Raw genomic sequence first — 25,322 nt, 5'->3', positions numbered from 1 at the left:
TGACCACCTTCAAAGCCTGACTCTGCCTTTTATCAGCTGTGGGATCCTGGGCAAGTGCCTTTACCTCTCAGAGCCTCTCGGCTCTCTCGTCTGTAAAGCCGGGTGTGCCTGGACCCACCACCCACAATAGGAGAGAGGGCACCATGTGCCCAGTGTCTGGTGCTCAGTGGGTGTCAATGAACGTCCAATGCAGGGCATTCGGCGGCCACTGCAGGTGACAGGGGCGTGGTGTCAGGAAAGGAATGAAGAAGAGCAAGGGATGGATATGGAGGAAGAGCACTGAAGCCTGGGAGAAAAAATCAATTGTGATTCAGAAACCCACCTGCCTGCAGCCCCAGCTGGAACCTCATCCTTGCACTGGCCTCCATGCCAAAGCTGGCTCAGCCCCAGCAGGGCTCCCAGCCATACCAGAGGTGAAGCTAGCCCTGCCATCACAGCCGTGGAGCAGTGGGCTGGAGGTCTCGGGGCAAGTGGGGAAGGTCACCGAGCACTCCCTCTGTGCCGGCGACCAAAGGGAAAGGCCCAAAGATAATTGTGGTTCCTGCCATGTGAACTTGGCAGGTCCCAGGTGCTGACTGCCTTCATGCTTCTCAGGCTGGAAGATGACCCAGGTCAGCCTGGAGCCATCCCATCCAGCACCAATTAAACCAGGTAATCATACAAACCCCACCTGGTCGTTGCGCTCCTCCTGGCCCCATCCCAGTCTCTTCCTCTGCCTCAGGTACACGTACACACACACACACACACACACACACACACACACACACACACACACACACACACACACACACACACACACACACACACACACACACACACACACACACACACACACACACACACACACACACACACACCCTCAGGTCTACACACACACACACACACACACACACACCCGGAGGAACCAGGTAGTGGCCTGTATTCACATCTTATCTTGAAACAGCCTGCAGAGCCTCACCTCAGAAGAAGCTCAGCCAGGATCATGGTGAGAGCCTGAGGCTTTGTCCCAGATGCAACACTGAGGGCTAAGAGTCACAGAGCACTGGTTATGTGCTAAGCATGTTTCTAAACACCTGACGTGAGTTAAATCCTGTGATCCTCACTGTACCCATAACTAGGTGGATACTTTTACTGTTGTCGTTTGCAGATGAGGAAACTGAAGGTGAGTAACTTGCCCAAGGCTGCCCAGTTAAGACATTTTTGATGAATTGGCCCCTTCATTATTGGGATAGTCCCTGGTAACACTCCTTGTCCTGAAGTCCACTTTGTCTGATTTTAGCAAGGCTTCCTTATACTTGGTGTTTGCATGGTCTTTCTTTCCCCACCCTTTTACTTTCACCTTGCACATGCCTTTAAATAAATTTATTTATTTATTTATTTATTTATTTATTTATTTATTTATTTGCGGTACGTGGGCCTCTCTCTGTTGTGGCCTCTCCTGTTGCGGAGCACAGGCTCCGGACGTGCAGGCTCAGCGGCCATAGCTCATGGGCCCAGCCGCTCCGCGGCATGTGGGATCTTCCTGGACCGGGGCACAAACCCGCGTCCCCTGCATTGGCAGGTGGACTCTCAACCACTGCGCCACCAGGGAAGCCCATGCCTTTAAATTTAAAGTTCATCTCTTGCAGACAGTGTATAGTTGGGTCTTGCTTTTCGATCTAGTCAGACACTCTCTGGCTTTTAACTGGAGTGTTCAGTCCATTTACATTTAATGTTGTCTTGCTCTTTGCTTTCTCTGTTCTTCCCTTCTTGACTTGTTTGTGTTGATCAAGAATTTAAAATATTCTATATTATCTGCTCTGTTGGCATTTTAGCTATGCCTTTTTGTATATTTCTTATTTGCTGTTCAAAGGATGATAATATGCATCCATAGCTTATCACCATCTATCTCAAGTGAAAGCCCTGGTTTTTACGTGTTCCACTTTTGCATGTTACACACGACACTTAATTCAGACTCAGCTACCTTAGACAAGGAACGTTTCCAGCTGTGGCACAGGTATGTGAACAGGCAGGCCTCTCTGTCAGCCAAGCAGTGGTTTGGGAAATTTTTTTCTGTTGATCCGTTTTGCCCTTATTTTGTAAAGTGAACAGAAAACAGCATGGGATTCATAAGCTTGATTCAGTTGAGACCCAGGAGGAAACGTCTAGGTCTAGCACCAAGCAGGGACTCCAGACTGAATCTAACACGCTGTTGCGAAGGGAACAGAACAGACGGACAGAGAATGTATGGAGAAGCTGGAGTCAGATGGCCGGAGAGCTGCTTGTTTACAGGCATGATGGAAACAGAGCCAGCCTCTCCCCCCAGACACAAGCGTCTCTCATTTGATGGCCTGTTGCCCACTGGATCTTTGGACATGACTTGGGTTCCTCCCTGGCTAGACCAGTGGGCACTGGCCACTGTACAAAGGGCGCACTTGCTGTCTTGAGTTGGTCCCAAGGGTCCTCTGACCTGCTGTCTGGCCTTGGAGGGCCTGGAACCTGGGCTCTGTGTCTAGCCCCCCGTGCATTTCTGCAAGGTAGCCCTCATTGGTGCCCAGGAAGGGCCACTTCACCCTGGGGGATGAAGGACCACGGCAGAGGAATCCCAAGAAGGCTCACTTTCCTGTCTGCAAAATCCCCCTCAGTCCTCAAAGGCTGACACCTGCACTCGCCCCGCTGGCAGTCCTGCTATTCCAGGGGCAGTAAAGCTACCCTTCCACATTAAGTGTAGAAATCCAGCTTGGCTGACTTCCTCCCCACTTTGAGAAGGAGGACACTGAGGCCCAGAGGGGTTAGGTGACTCTGCAGATAGGGTTGGTTGGTCCTGTAGTAGGAGCCTCCCTTCCCGCCTCCCCCAAGCTCGTAACATCCTCCACACAATCTCCCAGGAGCTGGGACATTCACCATGGGCTCCACCCTGGTTTAGACAGTACATGCACACACAGGGTGTCTCTTCTCAATTCTCTTCCAGTCCTGCTCACTGATGAGAAAGTCTCAGGTGGGTGCTAATTCAACACCTCTCGCTTGCTGGTCATTTCCAACATGGCAACTGGCTGAGAAGGGAGGATGGCAAGAGATGATGGCTCGGATCCAATGAGGTGGGAAGGGACTCAGGATAAATTTCACTTCCTACTCTACCTGGCCGGGACCCCTTGGCCCCTTAACCCTCCCACATAAATGGCTCTCTTCCTCCAGAGCTGGTGCCTGCTCCTGGCCCTCTCCCACCCTACTTCCTAAGGCTCAGGGAAGACAGGGAAGGCGTCAGCAAAGGTCTGCGGGACTCGGAAGGAGGCTGGGTGGGGGAAGGAGGGGGGAACAGGCCACTGATCACGCCTCCAGTTCCCAGGCATCTGGGGGTTTCCGTTGCTACCCTCACGATAGCAAATCCTCCTTTTACAGCTGTGGAACCTGATGCTCAGAGAGGGCAAGTGATTCACTCAGGGTCACCCAGCTAAAGCCAAACTGCATGGATAAGGGTGAGGATACGTCCAGAAACTGCTCTTGAGTGCACTTGTTGAGGGTGGGGGGGGGGCAGGCTTGAGTGAACTCAAAGACCCAGAGCCACAGGCCAAGTCCCAGGGAGCACACGTGTAACTCGTGTAAGTCGGGGTGAGTTTGGCCCAAACACCTGGTGTCCCATTCCCCTCCCCCAGGCAGCTCTATCCCTGCCCTAACGGGAGGGAGGGGGAGGGAGTCTCCCCAGGCTATGCCAGGAATGCAGCTGCAGCAGGGCCAGCGGGGGGGGGGGAGGGGGGGGGGAAAGGGCAGCCTGCTGCCCAGAGGGTGGGTGGAAGGGCGCTGCCAGGGTGGGGCAGGGGCCTCTTTTCTCGCCCCAGCCATTCTCCAGAGGCCCCTCCTCCTGGGCAGCACAGGGGCCAGGTGGCCCATAACTTTCCAGGGGCAGCCCCAGCTCAGGAGTGGGAAGCTGCTCATCCCCAGACAGGGCGAGGGGCAAATGTGGGGAGAGGGGGCAGCTGCTCTCTGTCAGCAGCTCCTCCCACCACCGCAGCTGTGAGCTGAGGCGATTGTTGAAAGAAATGTGTACCCAAACCCCAGAGCTCACAGCTCTAGGGCAGCTTTCTGGGCCAGGGAGGTGGGGGAGGGGCTTCCAACCAGCAGGAGCGGGGGCGGGGCGGGGGGCGGTGCCCGTGAAGGACGAGAATTCCAGCCACTCTTTCTGCATCCTTGTAACAGGCCCCTGGGCTCAGACTTCAGGTCCAATATTCTTGGAAGCTAGAATTTTGAGAGATGGGGCCCCTGATGAGCTCAGCTGACAGATGAGGAGACTTAGGCCAGATGCTCAGCTACGTATGCTGCACCTCAGCCGCCCGAGGTCCTAACCCCAGGGCCAGGAGGCCCGCTCTCAGCTGGCTCAGGACCCCCACGGCAGTGGGTTCTCTGGCACAGAGTCTGTGAGGGATCCAGCAGGGGTGTCTAGTGCAGCGGCTCTTGGTGGCCTTGCAGGGGTGAGTGCAGGCCTGTCCCCTGAGGTCTAACTGGGGGCTCCCAGCTGGACAAGCTCAAGTCCACAGGGGCGGGTTCTGCCTCCCCTGCCCGTGCCCTATAACCTTCCCATACCCAGAGGAGGTGGCCTCATGCTCCCTGCTGCGAAGGTCCAGGGGATGAGAGTGACAGGGAGCGGGGGCGGGGGCGAGTAGGCCGAGGCCCATGGAGAGCGGAAGGATGGCATGCTGTGCAGAAAGCCAGTACCACTGCAGTCCTGCCCCGGCTGCCCAGCCCAAGGCCAGGCGGGGTGGTCTTTCACTGGCAACTCACTTTTCGATACCACACACAATACAGGGCAGGAATAATTTCCTCCTTCTTCTTCTTTTTTTTTTTTGCAGTACGCGGGCCTCTCACTGTTGTGGCCTCTCCCATTGCGGAGCACGGGCTCTGGACGCGCAGGCTCAGCGGCCATGGCTCACGGGCCCAGCCACTCCGCGGCATGTGGGATCTTCCCAGACTGGGGCACGAACCCGTGTCCCCTGCATCGGCAGGCGGACTCTCAACCACTGCGCCACCAGGGAAGCCCTCCTCCTTCTTCTTGTTGGAGAAACAGGCTGCAATTGCCTGTGGTCATCCAGTGGCACCTCCTGCCCCCCAGCCTGCCTTGTCCACTGCCCCTGCAGGGACAAAGAGGGCAGTGCCCAGCTTGCCTGCCTGGTGTCTCCCCGGGGGGTATTTTTTGAGCATAGCTGAGCTCTTTAGAAGAGGGGCCCAGACCTCCGGGCAAGGGGACGAGCAGGGAGGAAACTTGAGAGGCTCTGGGCCAGGAGGACAATCCTGGGGACACCCTGTGGATCCCTCTGCAGCCAGACCCTCCACACCCCTACTCTGGGGAGGGCCAAAGGGAGAAGGGAGGCTCAAGGGGGCCCCAGGTGACTGGGGGGCAGAGTCCTGGGAAGGAAGCCAGCACCCATGGTGTCGAGGTCGGCCCTGTCCCAGGGGCGGCTGCCCGAGGGGCGCTGGTTCAGATCCAGGTGCTACTTGCCCAAGTTCTCAGTGACTTATGTGAGGGTCGTGAAAGGGTAAAACTCACTGGGCAAAATCAACATCTTTGCCAGGCAGCCCCTGATGTGTGTGTGGGGGCGGGCAGGGAGGTTGAGGAGCTGCAGTTTGCCCTGTGACACCTGCTGGCGGCCTCCAGGAGCCTGAGGGAAGCAGGATGCAGAGTGGAGGTGCCAAGCTTTGAAGACATCTCCCTGAGTACCTGCTTGGCCTCCTCCATGCCTTCTGCCACCCCCCACCCCCCCGCCAGTCACAGGCCTCAGGGTCTTATTCTTGGCCAGCCACCAGGGTGGAAGGGCTCCAGGACACATGGAGGGGGCCGGGCAGGAGGCTCAGCTGTGATCCCCTACGCTAACCCGCAGAGTGACTTTGACCTTGGGCTGAAGCTCTTCCTCATTAGTTGAATCAGGATCATTATCACCTTGTGTTGTTGATAAAAGATAATATCATTAAAGTGCTTAGCCTACAGCTGTAAGAGCTCAATAAAAGAAGAGTTAATTCAGTGTGAACTCCGCTGTCCCAGGGGATCTGGGCAGGGGGCTCTGCAAACCCCTCAAATCACACTAGTTCAATCTGGTTCCCAGGACCCTGGCCCCATAATGGGAAGCCCTGCCAAGGACACAGTGAAGGAGCAAAAGAGGTCATGGGACAAATGGAACAGGTGTGCCCAGAAGCCAGGAGCAGTGGGCGCTCCGTCTACCTCTACTGGGGTAGGTTCCGAGCTGGCTGGGTTCCAGGAAACAGGGAGAGACAGGTAGGGCGCAGCGTGGGGTAAGGAGCTACAACCTGGTTTCTTGTCCCACAAGGAAACTTGGGTCCTGCCCAAGAGGTGATGCAAGGTATGATTCAGAAATTGTTCCAATACAATCCCATGCAGAGCTCGAAAGTCAAACGATACTGCACCTCTAAGCAGGGCAGGGCCCCCCGGGCTCGCCTCCTGGCCTTTTCTCCTGTCTTTTCAGAACTCTCCGCCCTCCACTCTCTGCCCCAGCACCCCCATCCCAGTTTCCCCTCACGCTTTCCAGCATGGCTGACCCTGTCCCCCAGCTTCTAGGACCAGGGAGGCTGGGCCATGGTAACCAAGACTCCCTTCCTTAGCAGCACCTAGAGGGGCTTCCCATGAATGCAAAACGTGAAGGGTTAACCTTGGCAAGTCCACCCCAGGCCCGGGACCCCAGGCTGAGACAAAGCTGCTGACCTCTTGGCCTTTCTCTAGAGCTCCTCAGGGTCCAGACCCTGGCCTGGGTCAGAAACAGATGGGGGGTCTCCCAGCCTCTCATCTCCCCACAAAGGGCCTGGGACTGACCACGTGGTAGATGAATAAAAAAGGAAAAAAAGCAAGGAAAGCACTGTCCGCTCTCCCTGGGAAGTGAGTTCCTCGTGCTGGGTCTTCTCAGGGCCTGGGGGAGGCACGAAGCTGACCCCCCATTGCTCCCAGTGGGTCTCCACACCGTCTCCTGGGCCAGCCCTTGCCCCTCTCTCTCAGCCCAGGGACAAAGGAAGAGGGAGAGGAGGAAGAGAGAGAGTGTGTGTGAGAGAGAGAGAGTGACAGAGGCGGGGAAGGTGAGTCAGGTATGACCTGGATGTGATGGAGAGGAGCCTGGGCAGGGCCCGGGGAGGAGGGGGAGAGGAGGCCTCTCTTCCTCTTGGGTGGGGGCGGGGTGGATGGCAGAACAGGCCTGGGGGACTTGATCCCTCTGCCTTGTGCCGAGGGCAGCCCAGGGAAACTGGGAGGATCCCTCCCCTGAGCAGGGCTGGTGATCTGCCAGTCCCCAGCCAGGCTCGTGTGACAGTCCCCTCCCTTCTAGGATGATTCTTTCTTGCTTCCCCACCCCAGGCCTGCTCAGCTCTCTGTAGAGTATTTTCTTTCCAACCTTCAACTCCTAAACCAAGCCCACAGATGCTGGCCCCAAGGACCCCTCTTCATGTGGTCCTTTCAGCACCGTCCACTGGCCGCTGAGCCCAGAGCTCGACAGGCTGCAGCTCACTCTCTGGTCCTACCCTCATCCCCACACCTTCCTCGTCTTCCACCACAGCTCCTCCTTTTTCAAGTCGAGGTCCTGACTCCACCAGCTTCCAAGATCCTTGTCCCATTCAAGCTGGCTGTCTCCCCCTCCATCCTGTCCTCGTGAAGAACAAGCCCAGGTCCCCAAAGTTTCCAGAGAAGTCAGCCGTTTGTACTGAGACCCTCAACTTGTGCCCCTGGCCTGGGCAATGAGCAATCGTGGCTGAGTCCGGCATCAAGGTCAGGAGACCAGGTCCAGTGAGCCCTCTGGGGACATACTGCATGGCCTATGCAAGCCTTTCCCCTTGATGGCCTTCAATTTCCCTTTCGGTCACAGGCCTGCTTGAAGGGGATGGGGCACAGGACAACTTGTCCTGGCCTCTTTAGTGAAGCACCCAAAGGCGTCTTTGCCCTGGGCTGATGGGCTTCCCCAGAGGCAGAGGCGATTCCCACGTGACAGATGCCATCTCTGAGTTCCTGGGGCCAGGGCCTCAGGAGTCCTGGCAAAAGGGGCCCAGCAAACAATCAGTGGGGGCCTCCTCTGGTCACCTGTGTCCCTTGGGTGTGCTTCTTGCATCTCCCCATGTTGTAATAACATGTCTCGGGGGAGATCTGCCCTCTGTACCATATTGTGAGCTCCCTGAAAGCAATGGCCTGTCCTGTTGGTCTCTTGTTCCCAGTGTCCAGCACAGGTTGGGGACATTTATAGACATACACACTTATGTCTATTACAGGAGGAAATGGCGACATGACATTGAGAAAGTCCTATGACCCAGGTTGGAGGGAAATGACACCCAGGTCTGGTTCTCTCCAGAGCCCCCAGACAATGCTACCCCTCCCTCCTCATGGCTCCACTGCCACCTGTGACTACCCAGCTCCTCTAGGACTTCCCTAACCAGCAAATGGGTGTGCCTAATCACAGCAAGATGCTGGTCTCCGAGCGCCAAGAGAGGTTTGTCATCGGGCTCTGCAGCCACATGCTACAGAAGGCTCCAGCACTTTCCCTGCCGGCCTCAGCAGGCTCCCGTGCCGGGCACTCCTGAGAGTGGTGGCCGGCACCTGGGGCAGCTCTGTCTTGTGCACTGGCCAAGCTGGGCGTGTCTGGGCCTCCTGACCCTGTCATCGTGCCCTTCTCAGCTTCAGGGGTCCCTGTGGGAGACCTCCCTCTGGGGTCTTTGGAGCCTGGCTCTGCACAGATCTCGTGTGTCGTTTCCCCAGACCCACCATAACCTCGGCCCAGGTTTGCTGCCCCAGGTCGTGCTTGTGAGCTGTGGGCACCTGCTCCTCGGTCCTCATCTTCCCTGGGCAAACATCATGAATAACCATAGCCTGTGGCTCCATGCACCCTCCCCTCGGCCCTGGGAGCCCCGACCATCACCCCACCCTGTCTTATGCCCACTACCTTGTCCCAGTCCACTTCTTTGAGCTTCGGCTCCATCGCAGGGTCTGTCTTCTGGGTGCTTGCAGAGGTCACAGCCCCATTCTCCATGGAACCCTGGGGAGAGAAGACACAAGGGGATTACCCACAGTGGGTGAGGGACGAGAACCCCCAACTGCCACACGATGAGGCAGTCAGGAGTGGTGGCAGCACCATGGCAGGACAGGGTGGGCAGAGATCAAGGGCACCGAGCGCACTTGAAAAAGGGTAGACACTGATGTGGGTGGTCTTATTCTCTGCACTTTTCTTCTCCCTGAAAAAGAAAATAATACCCATAAAAACAAGAGGCAAAAGGTCTGGGGGAGGATAGAAGCTGGCAGAGAGACTGGAGGGAAATGAGAGCAGTGAGTGGGAATGCCCTGGTCCAGGAGATCCCTGCCAGCCTTTCCCCAGGCCCCTGACAGGTGTCAGGTAAAGAGTCACAGGGTGGCACCCAGGGGACCTGGCAGGCTCACTGGGTCACGCCCAATGACTACATCACCTGCCTCTCTCCCTGGTAATTCTACAGAGCTCGTGAGCCACAGGCTGGGCAGCTAGGTCCACGTGCCCACAAGAAAGAAAAGCAGCAGAGCGTGAGGAAGCCGTCCCTCCAGGAACTCCCAGGTGTGGGTCAGCGGCCACAGGTGGGGCGGGACTGGCAGAGGAGAACCCAGATGGGCTCAAGGTCAAATGGAAGGAGCAAAGAGGCAAAGGCAGAAGGAAATGGAATGTACTGGGAAAATCACATGGCTCCAGCTGGCCCTGACGTCATGTGGGGTGAGGCCGGAGAGGAGAGGGCAGGCCGGCACGTAGGTAAAATGCAGGCTTCCCTCCAGGAAGGGTGGGGAGAGCACTTACCGATGGGTGGGGGGGAGTGTCCTCTGAGTCCCTGTGACTAAAGGAAGCTGTGGTGGCCATGGAGAAGGGGCCCTTGGAACCTGGATATTGGCAAGAACCCAAGAAGAGTGTTTGAGCAGCCAGTTGGGGTTTCTGTTGCTATGATTCTTACATTTTTGCTTCCAAATGAATGAAGAGAACTTGATGGTGACAGTGACGCTGTCATTTTCTGGGAAAACCCATTTGTAACCCAAGTAAAAGCGGGCTTTCATGGTCCTGTCTTGGTCTGGGTATCTCAGTATTTTTAGTCTTTGTCACCATGCTAATACCTGAATTCTTCTAAAAAGCATCTCTGATGATCTCTTGAAGATGGAGTGGATTTTATAGTATTTCATAGAAGGAAACTCCCTAAGTATCAAATACAAATGTCATATAAGAATCTTGTCCCTTCTAATTCTGTTCTACTCTTAATATACCTCCGAGCGCCTCCAATCATGGACCTATTGGTTCTCCCTCCCTCCTGGATAGTTCTTTTCTCCTGGTCACCCCAAGTCCTTTCTTAAGTAGGGTGATCTAATTCTTCTCTGCACCTCCAACCCCTCTCATTCACTACAACTCCATCCAGCTCTCTCCACAAAAGGCTTGTCTTGGGGTCCACCCATCCCAAGCAGGGAAGGGGTTATCACTCAAATTAGCATTTGATGTTTTTGTCTGCGCTACACTTTTCAGACATCCCTGAGTGGCAGACACAGATCTGTTTGGGGCACATGCATCTAAACAACCACTGGAAGCAGAAGAAATGGTCATCACTTTTCAGCACTGGGCACAGAGCACACATCTATCCAGCCTGTGCTTCTGGTCACGTAAGGCTGGGCTGTTTTCTGAGAGCTCGAGTCCTTAGGAAAGTCTCCCTTCTGCTCAGCTGGCTGCCTCAGTTTCCAGGGACCACTCCTGGCTCTTCCCCTCTAGGTCTTGTACAGGCTCTTTTTCGCCTGGCAGCTTATACATACATGAGGACCACTGCCATCTGCTTTTCCACAAGACCCCCTTAGGACATAACAGGGTCTCTAAGCATAATGATTGGTTCCTGCTCCTCTTCCAAGGTGGGTGTGATGGGACCAGGCCAGAACCCAGCAGGGCTCATGCCTCCCCCACATGGAACATCCTATTTCAGGCCACGGGAACTGAGCTCCCATTGGCACTTTGACCTCCATCTTATGCAGCTCATTCACTTAGCTTATAGCCACCTGAAGCTTTTTTCATGGACTGCTGCTGCTGGCGTGGTGTGGAGAGCTTGTGTGGCCCAGGAGGTGAGCTGGACCTGCAGACCCACTGTGATGAAGACTGGGGTGCCCGGAGTAGTGATGGACAGGAGGGCAGAAGGCGGTGGAAACCAGAGAAACCCTAAGAAATGGGATCATCAAGGGGGGTTTGCGGGGACGGAAGCCCTGGTTCCATATCCGCCTCCTCTTCAGGGGCCGGTGGTCTCAGTGAAGTATCACTATGGTCCCCCGCCTCTTCCCTTAATTCTTCCCTCCTACAAGGATCTGATCCACACCCACTGCTGTCACCCACTCATCCACAGACATACGTGTTTGAACATCTGCAACGTGCCAATCACACATCAGCTCAGAAGACTCTGCAACGTCTCTCTAACACTGGTCCTGCTCCTTGCTCCGGGAGTACGTTTCCAACGGCTGACATTACAGGCTGACCCTCTGACCACATTCCTAAGAGGGAACACACTATTTTCCTCTGTAGGTCGGCTTATCCTTGACTTCCTTGTATTTAACGTCTTTCCCCTGTATTTCCAAGCTCTTCTCCTGTCACGCCTTGAATTAACCTAAATTTTTCCCTCTCACTGGTAGGGACAACTTGCCATTTTCTTTTTTTTTTTTCTTTGCGGTACGCGGGCCTCTCACTGCTGTGGCCTCTCCCGTTGCGGAGCACAGGCTCCGGACATACAGGCTCAGCGGCCATGGCTCACGGGCCCAGCCGCTCCGCGGCATGTGGGATCTTCCCGGACCGGGGCACGAACCTGTGTCCCCTGCATCGGCAGGTGGACTCTCAACCACTGCGCCACCAGGGAAGCCCGACTTGCCATTTTCTAAACATGCCTCACGTTTTTCTTCTCAAATGTCATCCTACCTAGCATGATGACAACGGTTAATATTCACGAAGGCCTACCATGTGCCCAGCCCTTTCATCTTCATAACAACCATATGAAGCAGGCATGATTATTATTCCCACTTGACGGATGAGAGGGCCAAGGCATGAAGGAGCCCCACAGCTAATGAGGGGCAAAGCCGCAGTTGGGCTCCAGAATATTCTCTTGACAACCATGTACTTCTTCCCTAACCATTCTAGCCAGAAATGAGCTCTTCATGTTCCAACTGTTAAAAAAGTCACACTTTCCATGTGTCCCACTGCCTCAGTTGGTATTTACAATTTCCTTCCTCTTATTGTGTTTGCATGCTTGGGCCATGATCTTGTTTGTCCCATGGTGGACAAACAATAGATTCTAACAGGCCAGGAAATTACTGTTTCTTCTCTTCAAGTTACCTAGGGTGGGCTCTTGAAAATATTACATCTCCACTCACACTTCTTGAGTGGATCATGTTTCAGTGTTTGCTCTTTGCCACACAGCCACGATCCCCTGACACTCCAGACCCCTGAGATGTGGCAGGAACCTCAGGGGATCCTGGCTGTGTTGCTCGGGGTGGAGCCCTGAAACTCTGCCAGGCTCATGCTCCTTGGAAATATATAAAGTATGGGGGGTGAGCACATTTGCTTGGAAGAGAGAGATCGCCCAGGACACTGAACACACCATCTTAGAATGCCATCCGGGCTGGGTGGGGTGGTGCCCAGACACAAGGGTCAAAGTCCAATAATCTGGGCCATATATTCTCAGTGCCCTTTGGCCAAGGACAGTCCACAGGATAGGCATGAACAGAACTGAAAGTACATTAGTCTGACATGAAATTACCAGCATCTTATTTTGCCAAATAAAAATATTAAAAAAGGGGCTTCCTTGGCAGCGCAGTGGTTGGGAATCTGCCCGCCAATGCAGTGGACACAGGTTTGAGCCCTGGTCTGGGGAGATCCCACGTGCCGCGGAGCAACTAAACCCGTGTGCCATAACTACCGAGCCTATGCTCTAGAGCCCGTGAGCCACAATTACTGAGCCCACGCGCCACAACTACTGAAGCCCGCGTGCCTGTGGCCCGTGCTCTGCAACTGCAATAAGAGAAGCCACCGCAATGAGAAGCCCACGCACCACGATGAAAGGTAGCCCCTGCTCACCTCAACTAGAGAAAGCCCGTGCGCAGCAACAAAGACCCAACGCAGCCAAAAAAGAAGAGTAAATAAAATAAATACATGAAAAAACATATTAAAAAATATTTTAAAACTTAGCAGCAGCATTTCATAAATGAAAGAAATAGGTAGGAAACACATGCTTGCAGAATAAAAGGCAGTTCTTCCCAAGGAAGGGCATTTGGCAAATTTACAGGGGGATAAAAAAAAGAAAGGTTCCATTTAAAAATATTTATTAATGCAGAAGAAATTACAACCTAAAATTTTGTTTTGTGAGCATTAATTGTACGTCATTGTTTCCTTGGTTCATGGTGGTCGGTGTGGGTCTCTAGTCTCTGTGTAACAGGAAGTAGGTCAAATGCTCTCTTTGTTCCAGTTCCAAGGTTTTCTTAACAAATTACTAAAAATCCAGTTTCACAGAGAGATGTTGGCTGAAAATGAAAACAGAACTTTCAAGGGTTTTTTGTTGTTGTTGTCATTCAGCTGGAAATATTCCGGGTGGAATGAGGGAAATGGAGGGAGGATCCCCGTGGCTCTCTGCCTCTTTCCTGAGAGCCAGGAGAAAGGGTAGCGGCTCCTGCCCAGCACCGGGCTCACCAGCTTGCTTCCCCAGCCCTGAGCAGTCAGGGACTCTCCCAAGACGCTGCCCTTGAGTCCTGCACCAGCACCTGTCTGAAGGCTGGCACGGGCCGTGCGCTGCCATGGAGGGTGGGGAAAGGAGAGGAGGAAGGGACGGGAGAAGGCTGTTTCCTCCTGTCCTCCTGCCACCCCAGCTAATCACAACTTGAGGGTCCTGGAACCACCAGGCAGTCATGTCGTGGGTGATAGGCTTTTGGCCAATAGATGGCAGACTGACAATAGAAGCAAGGTGCTTTCTGGGTGGCCTCATCGGGGGACCACAGCCCTCCATGGCAGGAGCCCAGGTTTATTAACCACAAGATTGTACACAGCTCCAATACGGGAGGAGATTTCAAGGAGAACCAGAGCAAGCAGCATGTGGGCGCTGCCAGGAGCAGAAATGCCCTCAGGTACAAGGAAGTGTCCTCTAGTGTGTCTTTTGTTGACTCTTTTTCTAGGGTCTAGTTGTGAGTTTTCAAAAGGTCTCCCATTTGCACTCGGGGGCTGCTCCCATCCGAACCGGGGCAGGGGGCGGGTGCTCCAGGAACCGAGTCCTGCTGGGAGCTGCCACACCACACACACTGATCTGAGCCATGGTTTCCAGACTTCCCTGCCCCGTGTTTATTTTATGGTTGAGCTGGGCTCACCCTTGAATTCCATGGGCAAACACCATCTATGAATCAGAAGTGTGTAAAGGTCATTCCTAGGGACTAGGGTACAACTCAGACTCTAAAAGACTTTTTAAAAAAAGTTTCTTGGAAACTTCCACAATGCATTATTCAAAAGACTCTCCTGATCCTGGAAGCAAGCCTGAAAACCAAAAACCTTTAAAAACCAAAAAGCAGCGGCAAGTGAAGAATACATGGACTCTTTTCCAGGTTTTGGAAATTGTTCTGGGTCCTGCCTTCAGATTGCATTAGCTACAGACTTTGGGGAAGGGAAGTGAGTAATTCTGCAGTCAGACTCACAATGGCTTTCACAAGAAAAATCAGCCCAAGTGTTGATGGATGTGGCTTGACATGCGGCGTCCAACCCACCTGTGTCAGATGACAGCTTTCCTAGAGGGTCTACCCGAGGGTCACAAGATTGTCCCAGGGTAGCAAGAATGGAGCTGAAGACCCACCCCTTCTCTTGAGCCCCGCTGACCTTTCCATCCTGGGAAGGCAGGCAGGAGACCTGGCTAGAAGCACATTTATGGTCAGGCCCAAGGCTGTTTGGGAGAAGCTGGTGAGCCTGGCAAAGTATCGATCATTCAGGGGCTGAAAGCATCTTGCTTTCCTATGCGTTTCCCTGTGATTGCCTCCCAGGCCAGAATGCAAGCTCCATGAGGGTAGAGACCCTGCTGACTTGCTCACTGCTCTGTTCCTGGCAGCTGGCACGGGGTCAGCACCTGAATACGTGCTGAATGGTATATTTGAGTAGATGGTGGTCTGTTTAGGGTCTGGGGGCCCAGGCAGGCAGGATGCCTACTTGAGGGGAGAAGGTCAATGTGCCCTGCTAAGGAGACTAGGTAGGCAGGCACTGCCCACCCTGAGCTGGGAACCACTGGACATGCTGGGCAATAAGGGGGAGGAGGTGTGGAGGGCATTTTGATCTCCTTAGATCCTCCCAGCCACAGTCCAAGGCTGCAGGGAAAGAAGCCAATGAAACAGCAGCACCAGCCCTATTTTCTCCCAGTACAGTGCCAGTTCCCGGCTGCTAATGAATCGTGATGTCCTCTCAGGTCAGCCCAAGCCACTGCCCTTGTCTCATGGAGATGGTCCTGCTGACACCACCGCCCCCTCTCCTGGGCTCCCTCGGCAGCCGCCTCCTCCCTCACACTGAGTTCAATGCCCTCGGACCCGAACTCACAGAGGACCCAGGAGTTGTCCCCTGCCCGCTTGCTGAGGTTCCAGCCAGTTCCCCCAACATGCCTGTCTCTCAGGGAGGCAGCCCTCGGGGGAAGAATCTGGGTCCGACCATCTATTCCAGACCCTGCAGATTCAGCTTTAATGAAGAGACAAAGTTCTAGACCAGCCTCCCTCATCAGCTTGCTTTGTGACCTGAGGATCTTCCTCTTGGAACAAGAAGTGCTTCTCTCCGGCAAAGGCACCCTGAGTTCTTGCTCTGTGCTCAGAAGGTGGGCAGGTGCCTTCAATGAATGAAGCAGGCAGAGTGTGGTTCATAGTACAGACTCATTTTGTTTGCGGACTAAACACGTAGGAATATTCTTTTTTTTTCTTTTCTTGTGATGAGAATTTGTTTAATTTTAATTTTAATTTATTTGTTTTTGGCTGTGTTGGGTCTTCGTTGCTGCGCATGGCCTTTCTCTAGTTGTGGCGAGAGGGGGCTACTCTTTGTTGTGGTGCGCGGGCTTCTCATTGCAGTGGCTTCTCTTGTTGTGGAGCACAGGCTCTAGGTGCACAGGCTTCAGGAGTTGTGGCTCGCAGGCTCAGTAGTTGTGGCTCACGGGCTTAGTTGCTCTGCGGCATGTGGGATCTTCCCGGACCAAGGATTGAACCCGTGTCCCCTGCATTGGCAGGTGGATTCTTAACCACTGCGCCACCAGGGAAGTCTCCGCGAACTTTTTTTTTTTTTTTGGCTAAATACATAGGAATATTCTTTACTTCTATGAGGAAAGATGCTCACTCTCCTTTTTCTTAAACCACGAGGCACCAAGAAACAAAAGACAAGCAAAAACATGAGGAGCCCTTCTGCTAGAGATGGCAGTACAGAGAAAAAAAGAAACGCAACACGTGCAGTGATCTATGGTCACTGTCGTGGGGTCTTGGCATGGGGGAGGCTGTGGGGAATGGAGGGGACTGCAGCAAACTGGAGTGGGTCACACCCCGTTGAAAGGGGGCAGCCCCGACTGAGGTTCAGGTCAGGTGAGGATGGGGCCCAGTGTTGTCAGACCTTCCGACTTCTGAGAAAAACTGGAAAACTAGATTTCTCTGTGAAATCTCCAGATTTCAAATTTTGACTCATGTTTAAAACAAACACACGATGTGGGCCAAACCAACCTGCCTGAATACAAACACAGCCCTTGGCCCGCCAGTTGGAAAAGCCTGGGTGAGCTGCAGCCCTCCTGCCCCCGGGACAGCCTCAGAGAAGGATGGGTGTGGATGGGCAAGAGCAAGCGTTTTGTCCTCCTGTTCCCACAACAGGGAATGCACGGGGAGCCCACGTGCACCCACCCAGCTGTACCAATGCCCTGAGTGGGCTGGGGACAGGCGGGCAGCACTGGGAGGACCAGAGCCCCAGCAAGGCTCAACGAAGGGCAACCTGGGGGCTTCCCTGGTGGTGCAGTGGTTGAGAGTCTGCCTGCTGATGCAGCAGACATGGGTTCGTGCCCCGGTTGGGGAGGAACCCACATGCCAGGCGGGGAGCGGCTGGGCCCGTGAGCCATGGTCGCTGAGCCTGCGCGTCCGGAGCCTGTGCTCCACAACGGAAGAGGCCACAACAGTGAGAGGCCCGCGTACCGCAAAAAAAAAAAAAAAAAAAAAGGCAGCCCGGGCCTCTTTCTCCCTCCAGGCTAGCCGAGAGGAGGCAGGGTGTCAGGGAGCAGAAGTGGGTGGTGGATGCGGATTTTTACAGGCGCTCTTCCACCTCATGGTGTCTGGAAAGGAGACAAATCCGTGAGGGTGAGGGAATCGCAGCAGAGACGCAGCTGTGCACCAAGGATGTTCCCTCCAGGGAGGGTTGACTTGATCCTCCGCATGCCCACCCCACCTCTAAATTCCTATGTTGATGTCCTAACCCCAAGTCCATCAGAACGTGACCTTATTTGGAACTAAGGTCACTGCAGGTGTGATTTGTTAAAGTGAAGTGATTAGGGTGGGCCCTAATCCAATGTGGCTGGTGCCCCTATAAAGAGGTGAAATTTGGAAACAGACACACACACTGAGAACACCATGTGAAGAGGGAGGCAGAGATCAGGGTGAAGCATCTGCAAGTGCCAAACCGCCAAAGATTGCCAACAAAGTACCAGGAGCTAGGGAGAGGCCTGGGACAGAGTTTCTCCCACAGCCCTCGCTAGGAACCAAGCCTGCCACACCTTGGTCTCAGATTGCTAGCCTTCAGAACTGTGACACATAAATTTCTGTTGCCTAAGCCACCCAGGCTGTGGGACTTGGTTAGAATCCAAGCTGAACCAGTTTCCCCTGGGTTTGCCTCAGGGCCACAGAAGGAGAAGGAATCCAACCAGGAATGAGAACAAATGATAGAGGCGTCCAAGGAGATGTGGAGACAAGATCTGAGGAGGCGGCAGAAACCAGGGACTTGCAATCAGCACAGCCTTCCTGCCAGGCCCTCGGTGGCAGCCCACACAGACGGCGCTGGGAGGGGTAGGCATTCGAGTACAGCAAGTCCCCTACATACGAACCTTCAAGTTCTGAACTTTCAAAGATGTGAACGTGTGTTCCGTCAACATCAGGCATGAGTGAAACTGCAGCCTGCCCTCCATCTCCTGTTGCTGGCGATCCTTCAGCTCTACCATCTCCCACCTCCTCTCCCTCCTCCAGTCAGTAACTCTTCTTGCCTGTTCCCTCAATGTCAGCCCCTGTATGCCAGCTGTTGTACTGTACTACTGTACTTTTCAAGGTACTGCACTGTAAGATTTAAAATGTTGTCTTTATTTTTTGTGTTTGTTTTTTATGTATTATCTGTGTGTAAAGTATTTTAAACCTATTACATGGGCTTCCTGGTGGCGCAGTGGTTGAGAGTTCGCCTGCCAATGCAGGAGACACGGGTTCGTGCCCCAGTCTGGGAAGATCCCACATGCCGCGGAGCGGCTGGGCCCGTGAGCCATGGCCGCTGGGCCTGCGCGTCTGGAGCCTGTGCTCTGCAGCGGGAGAGGCCACAACAGTGAGAGGCCCACGTACCACACACACACACACACACACACACACACACACACAAAACCTATTACAGTAAATACTATATAGCCGATTGTGTTAGTTGGGTACCTACTTAACTTTGTTGGACTCATGAACAAATTGGACTTACGAACGTGCACTTGGAACAGAACTCGTTCGTAGGTAGGGGACTTACTATACCTCCCTCCCCAGCCCACCGTTCCCTGTCTAGCAGCTAGGGGTGGCCTTGCTCCCCTTCTTCAGGGCCTGGGAAGTCACTCCCCAGCACCTGGAAGCACTGTGTTGGGGAGGCAGGCTGAACTGGGGTGGAGGGAGGTCCGGTGCACCGCGACCCCCTTTAGCACAAACCTTGGCCTACTTGGCGATCCCCACCCCCCACCCAGCCACAAGGCTTCGGGGACAGCTACGCCACCTCCACGGTGAGTGCCATTACCACCTGCATGTGTGGCCAACATCTCATCGGGATCAACACAATTCTCCCTGAGGACGCGTTCCCTGGATGAGGGAAACGGAGGCACAGAGGGACCAAGTCACTGATTCAAGGACTCGCAAACAGTTGCTGGGAGAGCCAGCCAGGAATCCACTTCCAGGGCTGTCCCTGCCAAGGTCCTTCCCACGTCCCCTTCTATCCCCTCCGGGAGGACTCACCGGGATGCTCCAAGCCCCTGCCCTGAGCCCCCAAGCCCCTCTCTAGTGCCCCAGACTGTCCCCAGAGAGGGTGTGCTTGGATGGTGCATGAGGGGGAGAGAAAAGAGAACAACAAAAAGCCTGCCCTCTGCACGGCAAACAAACAAGCCGACCGCAGAGGCGGTGAAAGGAGGCTGTGTGCAGCGGGGCGGGGGCTGCAGGAGGCGGGGGAGCCGGCATAAAGGAATGTTGTTTGGGAAAGCGGGGCTGGGCACCGAGGGACAGACAGATGGCCTTTTATCCCATGGCCTGGGTTCGGCCTGAAAACCCTTCTTCTGAAATGAGAGGGTGCCCCAGGCCCTGTGTCCAGCTGCCCCCCTCCCACGGAGGCCCAGAGGCCCACGTGTCTCAGGATACCTGGGTCGCACGTGGCCCAGGCAGGCCCCGGAAGGAGAAGGACCGTAACTGCACCAAGAGGCTTCCTTGGGGAGAAGCCAGTGTTAACAAGCCCACCCCCGGGCCCCCCAGGGAGCAGCCTCCCTGGAGCTGGTTGTTTTCTGCAGCCAGAAACATGGGGTGAAAATGAAGGTGGCAGGACCTGCTTGCTTCCGTCTCCAATAAGCTGCTGTATGATGAGGTCCAAATCAGAAGCCAGGCCCAGCCAGGTCCTGTGGCCTATCCAAGCCTTAAAACATTTAAAATAAACCCCTGACGTGCGCAAAACCCAAACCAAAACAAAATCCATGCCTGGCAAATGACAAGCCACAGAACTCCCAAAGCACACCCACGTCCCACTCACCCAGTCACTGCAAGGCAGCTAGCTCTGCCAGACACTCTCCCTGTATTCATGGTAGGAAGATGAAAGGAAAAGAGAAAATGAGTAGGAATAGGAAACTTGTACCTGAGGTGTGCCCCACACCTCTCTCTCAGAAGACGTGGAGATGTGGACAAGACATTCCCAGCCTCCTGGCTCCTTGACGTCAGTTTGCTGTGGACACAGCATTGCTCTTACTCATGAAATGAGCCCCCTTGGATGACATCACCAGCAACCTTGTCACCAGAAGCAGGAGCCAGCATAGGTGGGCATTCCAAGACATCAGAAAAGGGGGCCAGTGGATTGAAAATAGTAAATTACCACTCAAAACTCGCCATAGCACCCCACAAGTTTTCAGGCTACCAACTTGATTCTCTACCAAATCCTGCCATGGACCATCTGTATCCAGGCAGATCCCTTCTGCTCTAGCCTCTAAAATTAGATGAGGGCACCATTTCTAGGAAGTCACCAAGAGTCAGGTGGACACAGTTTTTTCCCAATGAAAGCTAAACACAGGGATTTGGAACAGCCCGAGGGGAAAACTCCATCTGGGAGCCTGGGCTGGGGAGGTTGACCTGGGCATGGTCAGGGGGGGACCAGGGGAGCTCTCTGAGGCTCACCTCCTTGGTCCTGCCTTACAAAACCCTGCCTCGCCTGCAGTGGTAGGATGGGTGGGACCAGAGCTTCAACTCCGATGAGCAGCATCAGCAACTGCAGGAAATGAGCTCCTCAAGGTTTAGCCTTTTGCAGATTCCACGGGACATTTCTAGACTGTGCTCTCTCAAGTCTTAGACCTCAAGGCTCCTCAGGTGGGCTTACGGAATATGCTATCCACAGGGAAGACACACTTAAGCCATCTAAAATATATTATCTCCTCACTGACCCAACTTCTATAAAAAAAAACCAATTTCAGATGTAACACTCCGTCTGTAAGGATTAATCTCAAAATACTATTTTGCTGTTTTATTAAAGGAAAAACAAGACCATTGATTTACAAATAACCTCATATATCACGATTCCAGAGACAAGATTCCTAAATGTGCCTTTTGTAAGCTAATAATTTAAGAAAGAAAAATACTGTTGTTCCCTTTGTTTACAAAATGGCAAATGATTATATTGCCAGAAACAATAAAAGTCACTGAACTGTTTTGTAAACAAAACATTAAAGATAACAACAAAAAACAACCTGTCTTATACCCACTACTTCTTTTTACTTATTCGAGCAATTTCCCCCTCTCCCTGCTCAGGCATGGAATCTTCTCCCATTTGTAGCTGAGGATGTTGATGTTCAAGAGGCTGACTGGCTTACCTCCAGTGACACAGTTAGTTCAAGAACATAAGACTGCTGAACTCTAAACCTGTCTTCTTTTCCACCCTCATTTATCGTGACAACTTCCAAATCCACTGCACATTTCTCAAACTAGCCAAGTCTACACAGTGAGCCCTAGAACTGGTACCTCCTCATGAGTAATAGCCTACACGCCACGTTTTATGCTCATGTGTTTATACTCATCACTCTAATGAGGCTCAGCCCCAGGGGATGATGTCCTTGATCAGCCTCAAGGCAACTTGTCCTTCTGGGTGGCCAGTGCCTCTCTGACATGGCCACACGTCAGGGACATCACTGAATACACGATGTGGTGTGATCACGTAGAGAGCGAGCAAGAAGGAGCCATTTGAGAAGGATGCAGGCACACCAGCTTTCTGGCCCCAAATCACCAGATTAGGATGCCACTATCCTAGAGAGAAATGCCTTGTGACTCTGGGCCACGGCTCAGACCAATGCTTTTTTGACCAAGAGAACTTTCTGCAGTGATGGAAATGTTCTAGAGCTGTCCTGTCCAATATAGTAGTCACTAGCCACATATGTCTACTGAGCACTTGAAATGTAGCTAGTGGGACTGAGGAACTGAATTTTTATTTATTTAATTTAAAATTAAATTGCCACATGTGCCTAGTGGCTACCATATTGGACACCAGAGTTCTGGACTCATATATTCAACTACTATTTGAAATCTCTACCTGGGTGTTTCCTGGGCATCTCAAACCTAATAGGGTCCTACTGAACTTTAATTGCCCCATCCCAAACCATGGACCTCCATCCCAGTATTCATCATTCCACAAATCAAACCACCTAATTGCTCAGGTCAAAACCTTGATGTCACTTTTAACTCCTCTCTTCCCTCACTCCCAATGTTTAATCCCTCAGCAAGACATTTCCAATTTCTATCTACTTCTTTCTGTCCCAATGGCCTCCCAGTCTAGGCCACCTCTTTTTGTCATCTGGACAACAGTGATGGCCTCTTAGCTCTCTTCCTGTTTCCACTCTTTTAAAATTAATTAATTAATTAGTTAGTTAATTAATTAGTTAATTAATTAATTTTTGGCTGTGTTGGGTCTTTGTTGCTGCACATGGGCTCTCCCTAGCTGCGGCGAGTGGGGGCTACTCTCCATTGTGGTGTGTGGGCCTCTCATCGCGGTGGCCTCTGTTGTTGCAGAGCACAGGCTCTAGGTGTGCGGGCCTCAGCAGTTGTGGCATGCGGCCTCAGTAGTTGTGGCACGCAGGCTTAGTAGTTGTGGCGCATGGGCTTAGTTGCTCCGTGGCATGTGCGATCTTCCTGGACCAGGGCTTGAACCCGTGTCCCCTGCCTTGGCAGGCGGATTCTTAACCACTGTGCCACCAGGGAAGCTCCCTGTTTCCACTCTTGACTCCCTTCAAGCTACCATCCGCATGGCAGCCAGAATGATCTAATAAACTATAGACCAACTTTGTCAGTGTTCGCCTCAAGTCCTCCAGCCCCTGTTCTCAGAGTAAAATCTAAGCCCCCTACAATGACCTGTGAGCCCCGCTGAGGCAGGGCTCCTGCTTACTCCCCACTTCAGCCCACACCACACCCCCCGTCGCCCACAACACTCCAGCAACAGCAGAGCCGCCTTTTGGGTGCCTGATGTCACCAATCCTGCCAGACCCCAGGACCTTAGTGCTTGCTGTTCCTCTGCCTAGAATGCTTTTTCACCCAGTTCTTATGACAGCTCCTTTTCATCCATCATATATCAGTTCCCCAGAGAAGCCTTCCCTGACCATCCCCATCAGAAGCTGCAGCTGTCACTCTGTCACAGACCCCTGATCTAAAATATATTTTCTGTCTGTCTGTCTATCTAAAATATATTCTGTTACAGCTCTTGCCACCACCTGTAATTGTCCTATCTGTCTCCCTCTGTCTCCTGGTAGGTAGCCCCCATGAGGGCAGCGACCAGGTGTCTTTTTATCTCCAGTATCGAGCTTGGTCTGGGCATAATGAGACTATATCCACTATGTTTGCAGGTGAATAGAGGAAGGAACGGTGGGGAGAAAGAGGCAGCCCTGCAAGCCCCTGGGACCACTGGGGCAGTCGCCAGCCTCTGTTTCAGAGACCAACTGTCCCTGACCAGGGCGCGTGTCCCCAGTCCAACATCGTACTTGTCCAGGTGAAGACACAAGGAGGACAGCAGGTTGGTGCAGACCCCACATGCCCTAGCTGGGGGGAGGGGTAACTCTGGGAGACTGAATGTCACCACTCTCCAGCTCCTCCAGGGGGTAAGTGGCCTCACCCAAGAGAGTCTGAGCACATAGCAACTCAGACCCTAAAAGCCTCCATCCCTCACCACCTAACAGGGATCTGCCTTTTCTTAGCAGAAGCTGGGGCTAAAGGGGCTCGTAATCATCTATCTCAGTTTAATCTACATGCTCTGTCTTACAGGGCTCACATGATGTCATTGAAGCCACAGAAAATCCTGTAGTGATGCAATGAATAAGGAAATCAAGGCCAAGAGAGGTTTAGTGACTCATGCGATGTCACATAGCTGGTAAGACTCAGAGCTAGACCCAGAGCTGCAGATCCCCGGCTCCTCCTTTCTCCTGGAGGGGAATAGGATGGGCTGCTAATTTAGCACCCACCACACAACTGCTCCACACTAAGCTCCACTCTGGGAGCCTGGGGACGCTGATTCTTCAGTAATTCCAAGAGATCTACCTACTGAGCCACTTTCAGTGACTCCAGCTTTTCCATCTCCATTTTCCCTCTGCCCTTAGCCTTCTAGGACAGTGGGTTGCAAACTTTATGTTGCTTCTAAGGCACACAGAGAGCTTGTTAAAAGTACAGATTTCTGGGGTCTTGCCTTCAGAGATTCTGATTTTGTAGATTTGGGGAATGACCCAAGAATATGAAATATATATATATATATATATATACATACACACACACACACACACACATATATATATGTGTGTGTGTGTGTGTGTATGTATATATATATATATATATCCTTATGGCAATTAATTCTCTAATTTAGTTTTATGTTTATTTTTTCACCCCCAGTGAAACAGCAAACTTTTCACACGTCTTACAATATTAGAATCTCTGTTGCTACTAAAGCCATTTTTCTGAAATATAACACAGTTCTCCAGTGCCTACCACATTCACTTCCTTCTAGGTTATTTGAGCAGCAGAAGTTGTTTAACGATATCTGTATTGGGAGGAATAGTATCTCTCTGCACCCCACCCCTGCCAAATTCATGTCCACCCAGAACCTTGTGAATGTGACATAGTGTCTTTGCACTGATCATGTTACCATGAGGTCATACTGAGTTAGGGTGGGCTCTGAATCCAATACGACTGCTGTCCTAGTAAGAAGAGGGGAAATTTGGAGACACAGATGCAGAGACACAGGGAAGAATGGTTTTGTGCAGATGGTTGCAGAGACTGGAGTGATGTATCCACAAGCCAAGGAACACCAAGCATTGCCGGCCCCACCAGAAGCTAGGAAAGAGGCAAGGAACAGATTTTCCCTTAGAGCCTCCAGAAGGAACCAACTTTGCCAACTCCTTGATTTCAGACTTCTAGCATCTAGAATGGTGAGAATAAGTTCCTGTTGTTTTAAGTACCCACTTTGTGGTATTTTGTTATAGCTGCTCTAGGAAACTAATACAATGTCAGTAGAAATGTGATGCCTTGTTACACGTAACCATTCATGTGCTGTTACCTTGTTTTATTTTCCCACTCATCCTTTAAGAACATATTTGGGAGTGATGTCCATGATGTAACTACCCAGTATTTTTCCAACTTTTTATTATGAAACAATTTAAACATGCAGCCAAGGTGAAAGAATCTCACTGTGAATACCTGTATCCCTACTACCTAGATTCTACCATTCACATTCTACTCTTTCTTTTTCAAAGCACTTTTGGTACATACCTTAATTAAAAAATACATTATTGCTAAAAAATGCTAACCATCACCTGAGCCTTCAGTGAGTTATTACCTTTTTGCTGTAAGAGGGTTTGAAATATCGTAAGAATTACCAGAA

General features: G+C 52.6%; 1 protein-coding gene across 1 annotated transcript in view; it reads right to left on the bottom strand.

The window, feature by feature from the left end:
• FA2H (fatty acid 2-hydroxylase) overlaps window positions 1-25,322 on the bottom strand; it is a 55,070-nt gene that overhangs the window by 15,000 nt on the left and 14,748 nt on the right. Inside the window, exon 2 of the mRNA XM_082606928.1 lies at window positions 8,895-8,987. Within this exon, the coding sequence (XP_082463054.1) occupies window positions 8,895-8,987 (93 nt within the window). The remainder of the gene's footprint in view (window positions 1-8,894; window positions 8,988-25,322) is intronic.

The sequence above is a fragment of the Mesoplodon mirus genome, assembly GCF_964341445.2.
Source record: "Mesoplodon mirus genome assembly, chromosome: 19".
NCBI lineage: Eukaryota > Metazoa > Chordata > Mammalia > Artiodactyla > Ziphiidae > Mesoplodon > Mesoplodon mirus.
The sequence above is the reverse complement of the archived record's forward strand: the minus strand, read 5'-3'. Positions and strand labels throughout refer to the sequence as shown.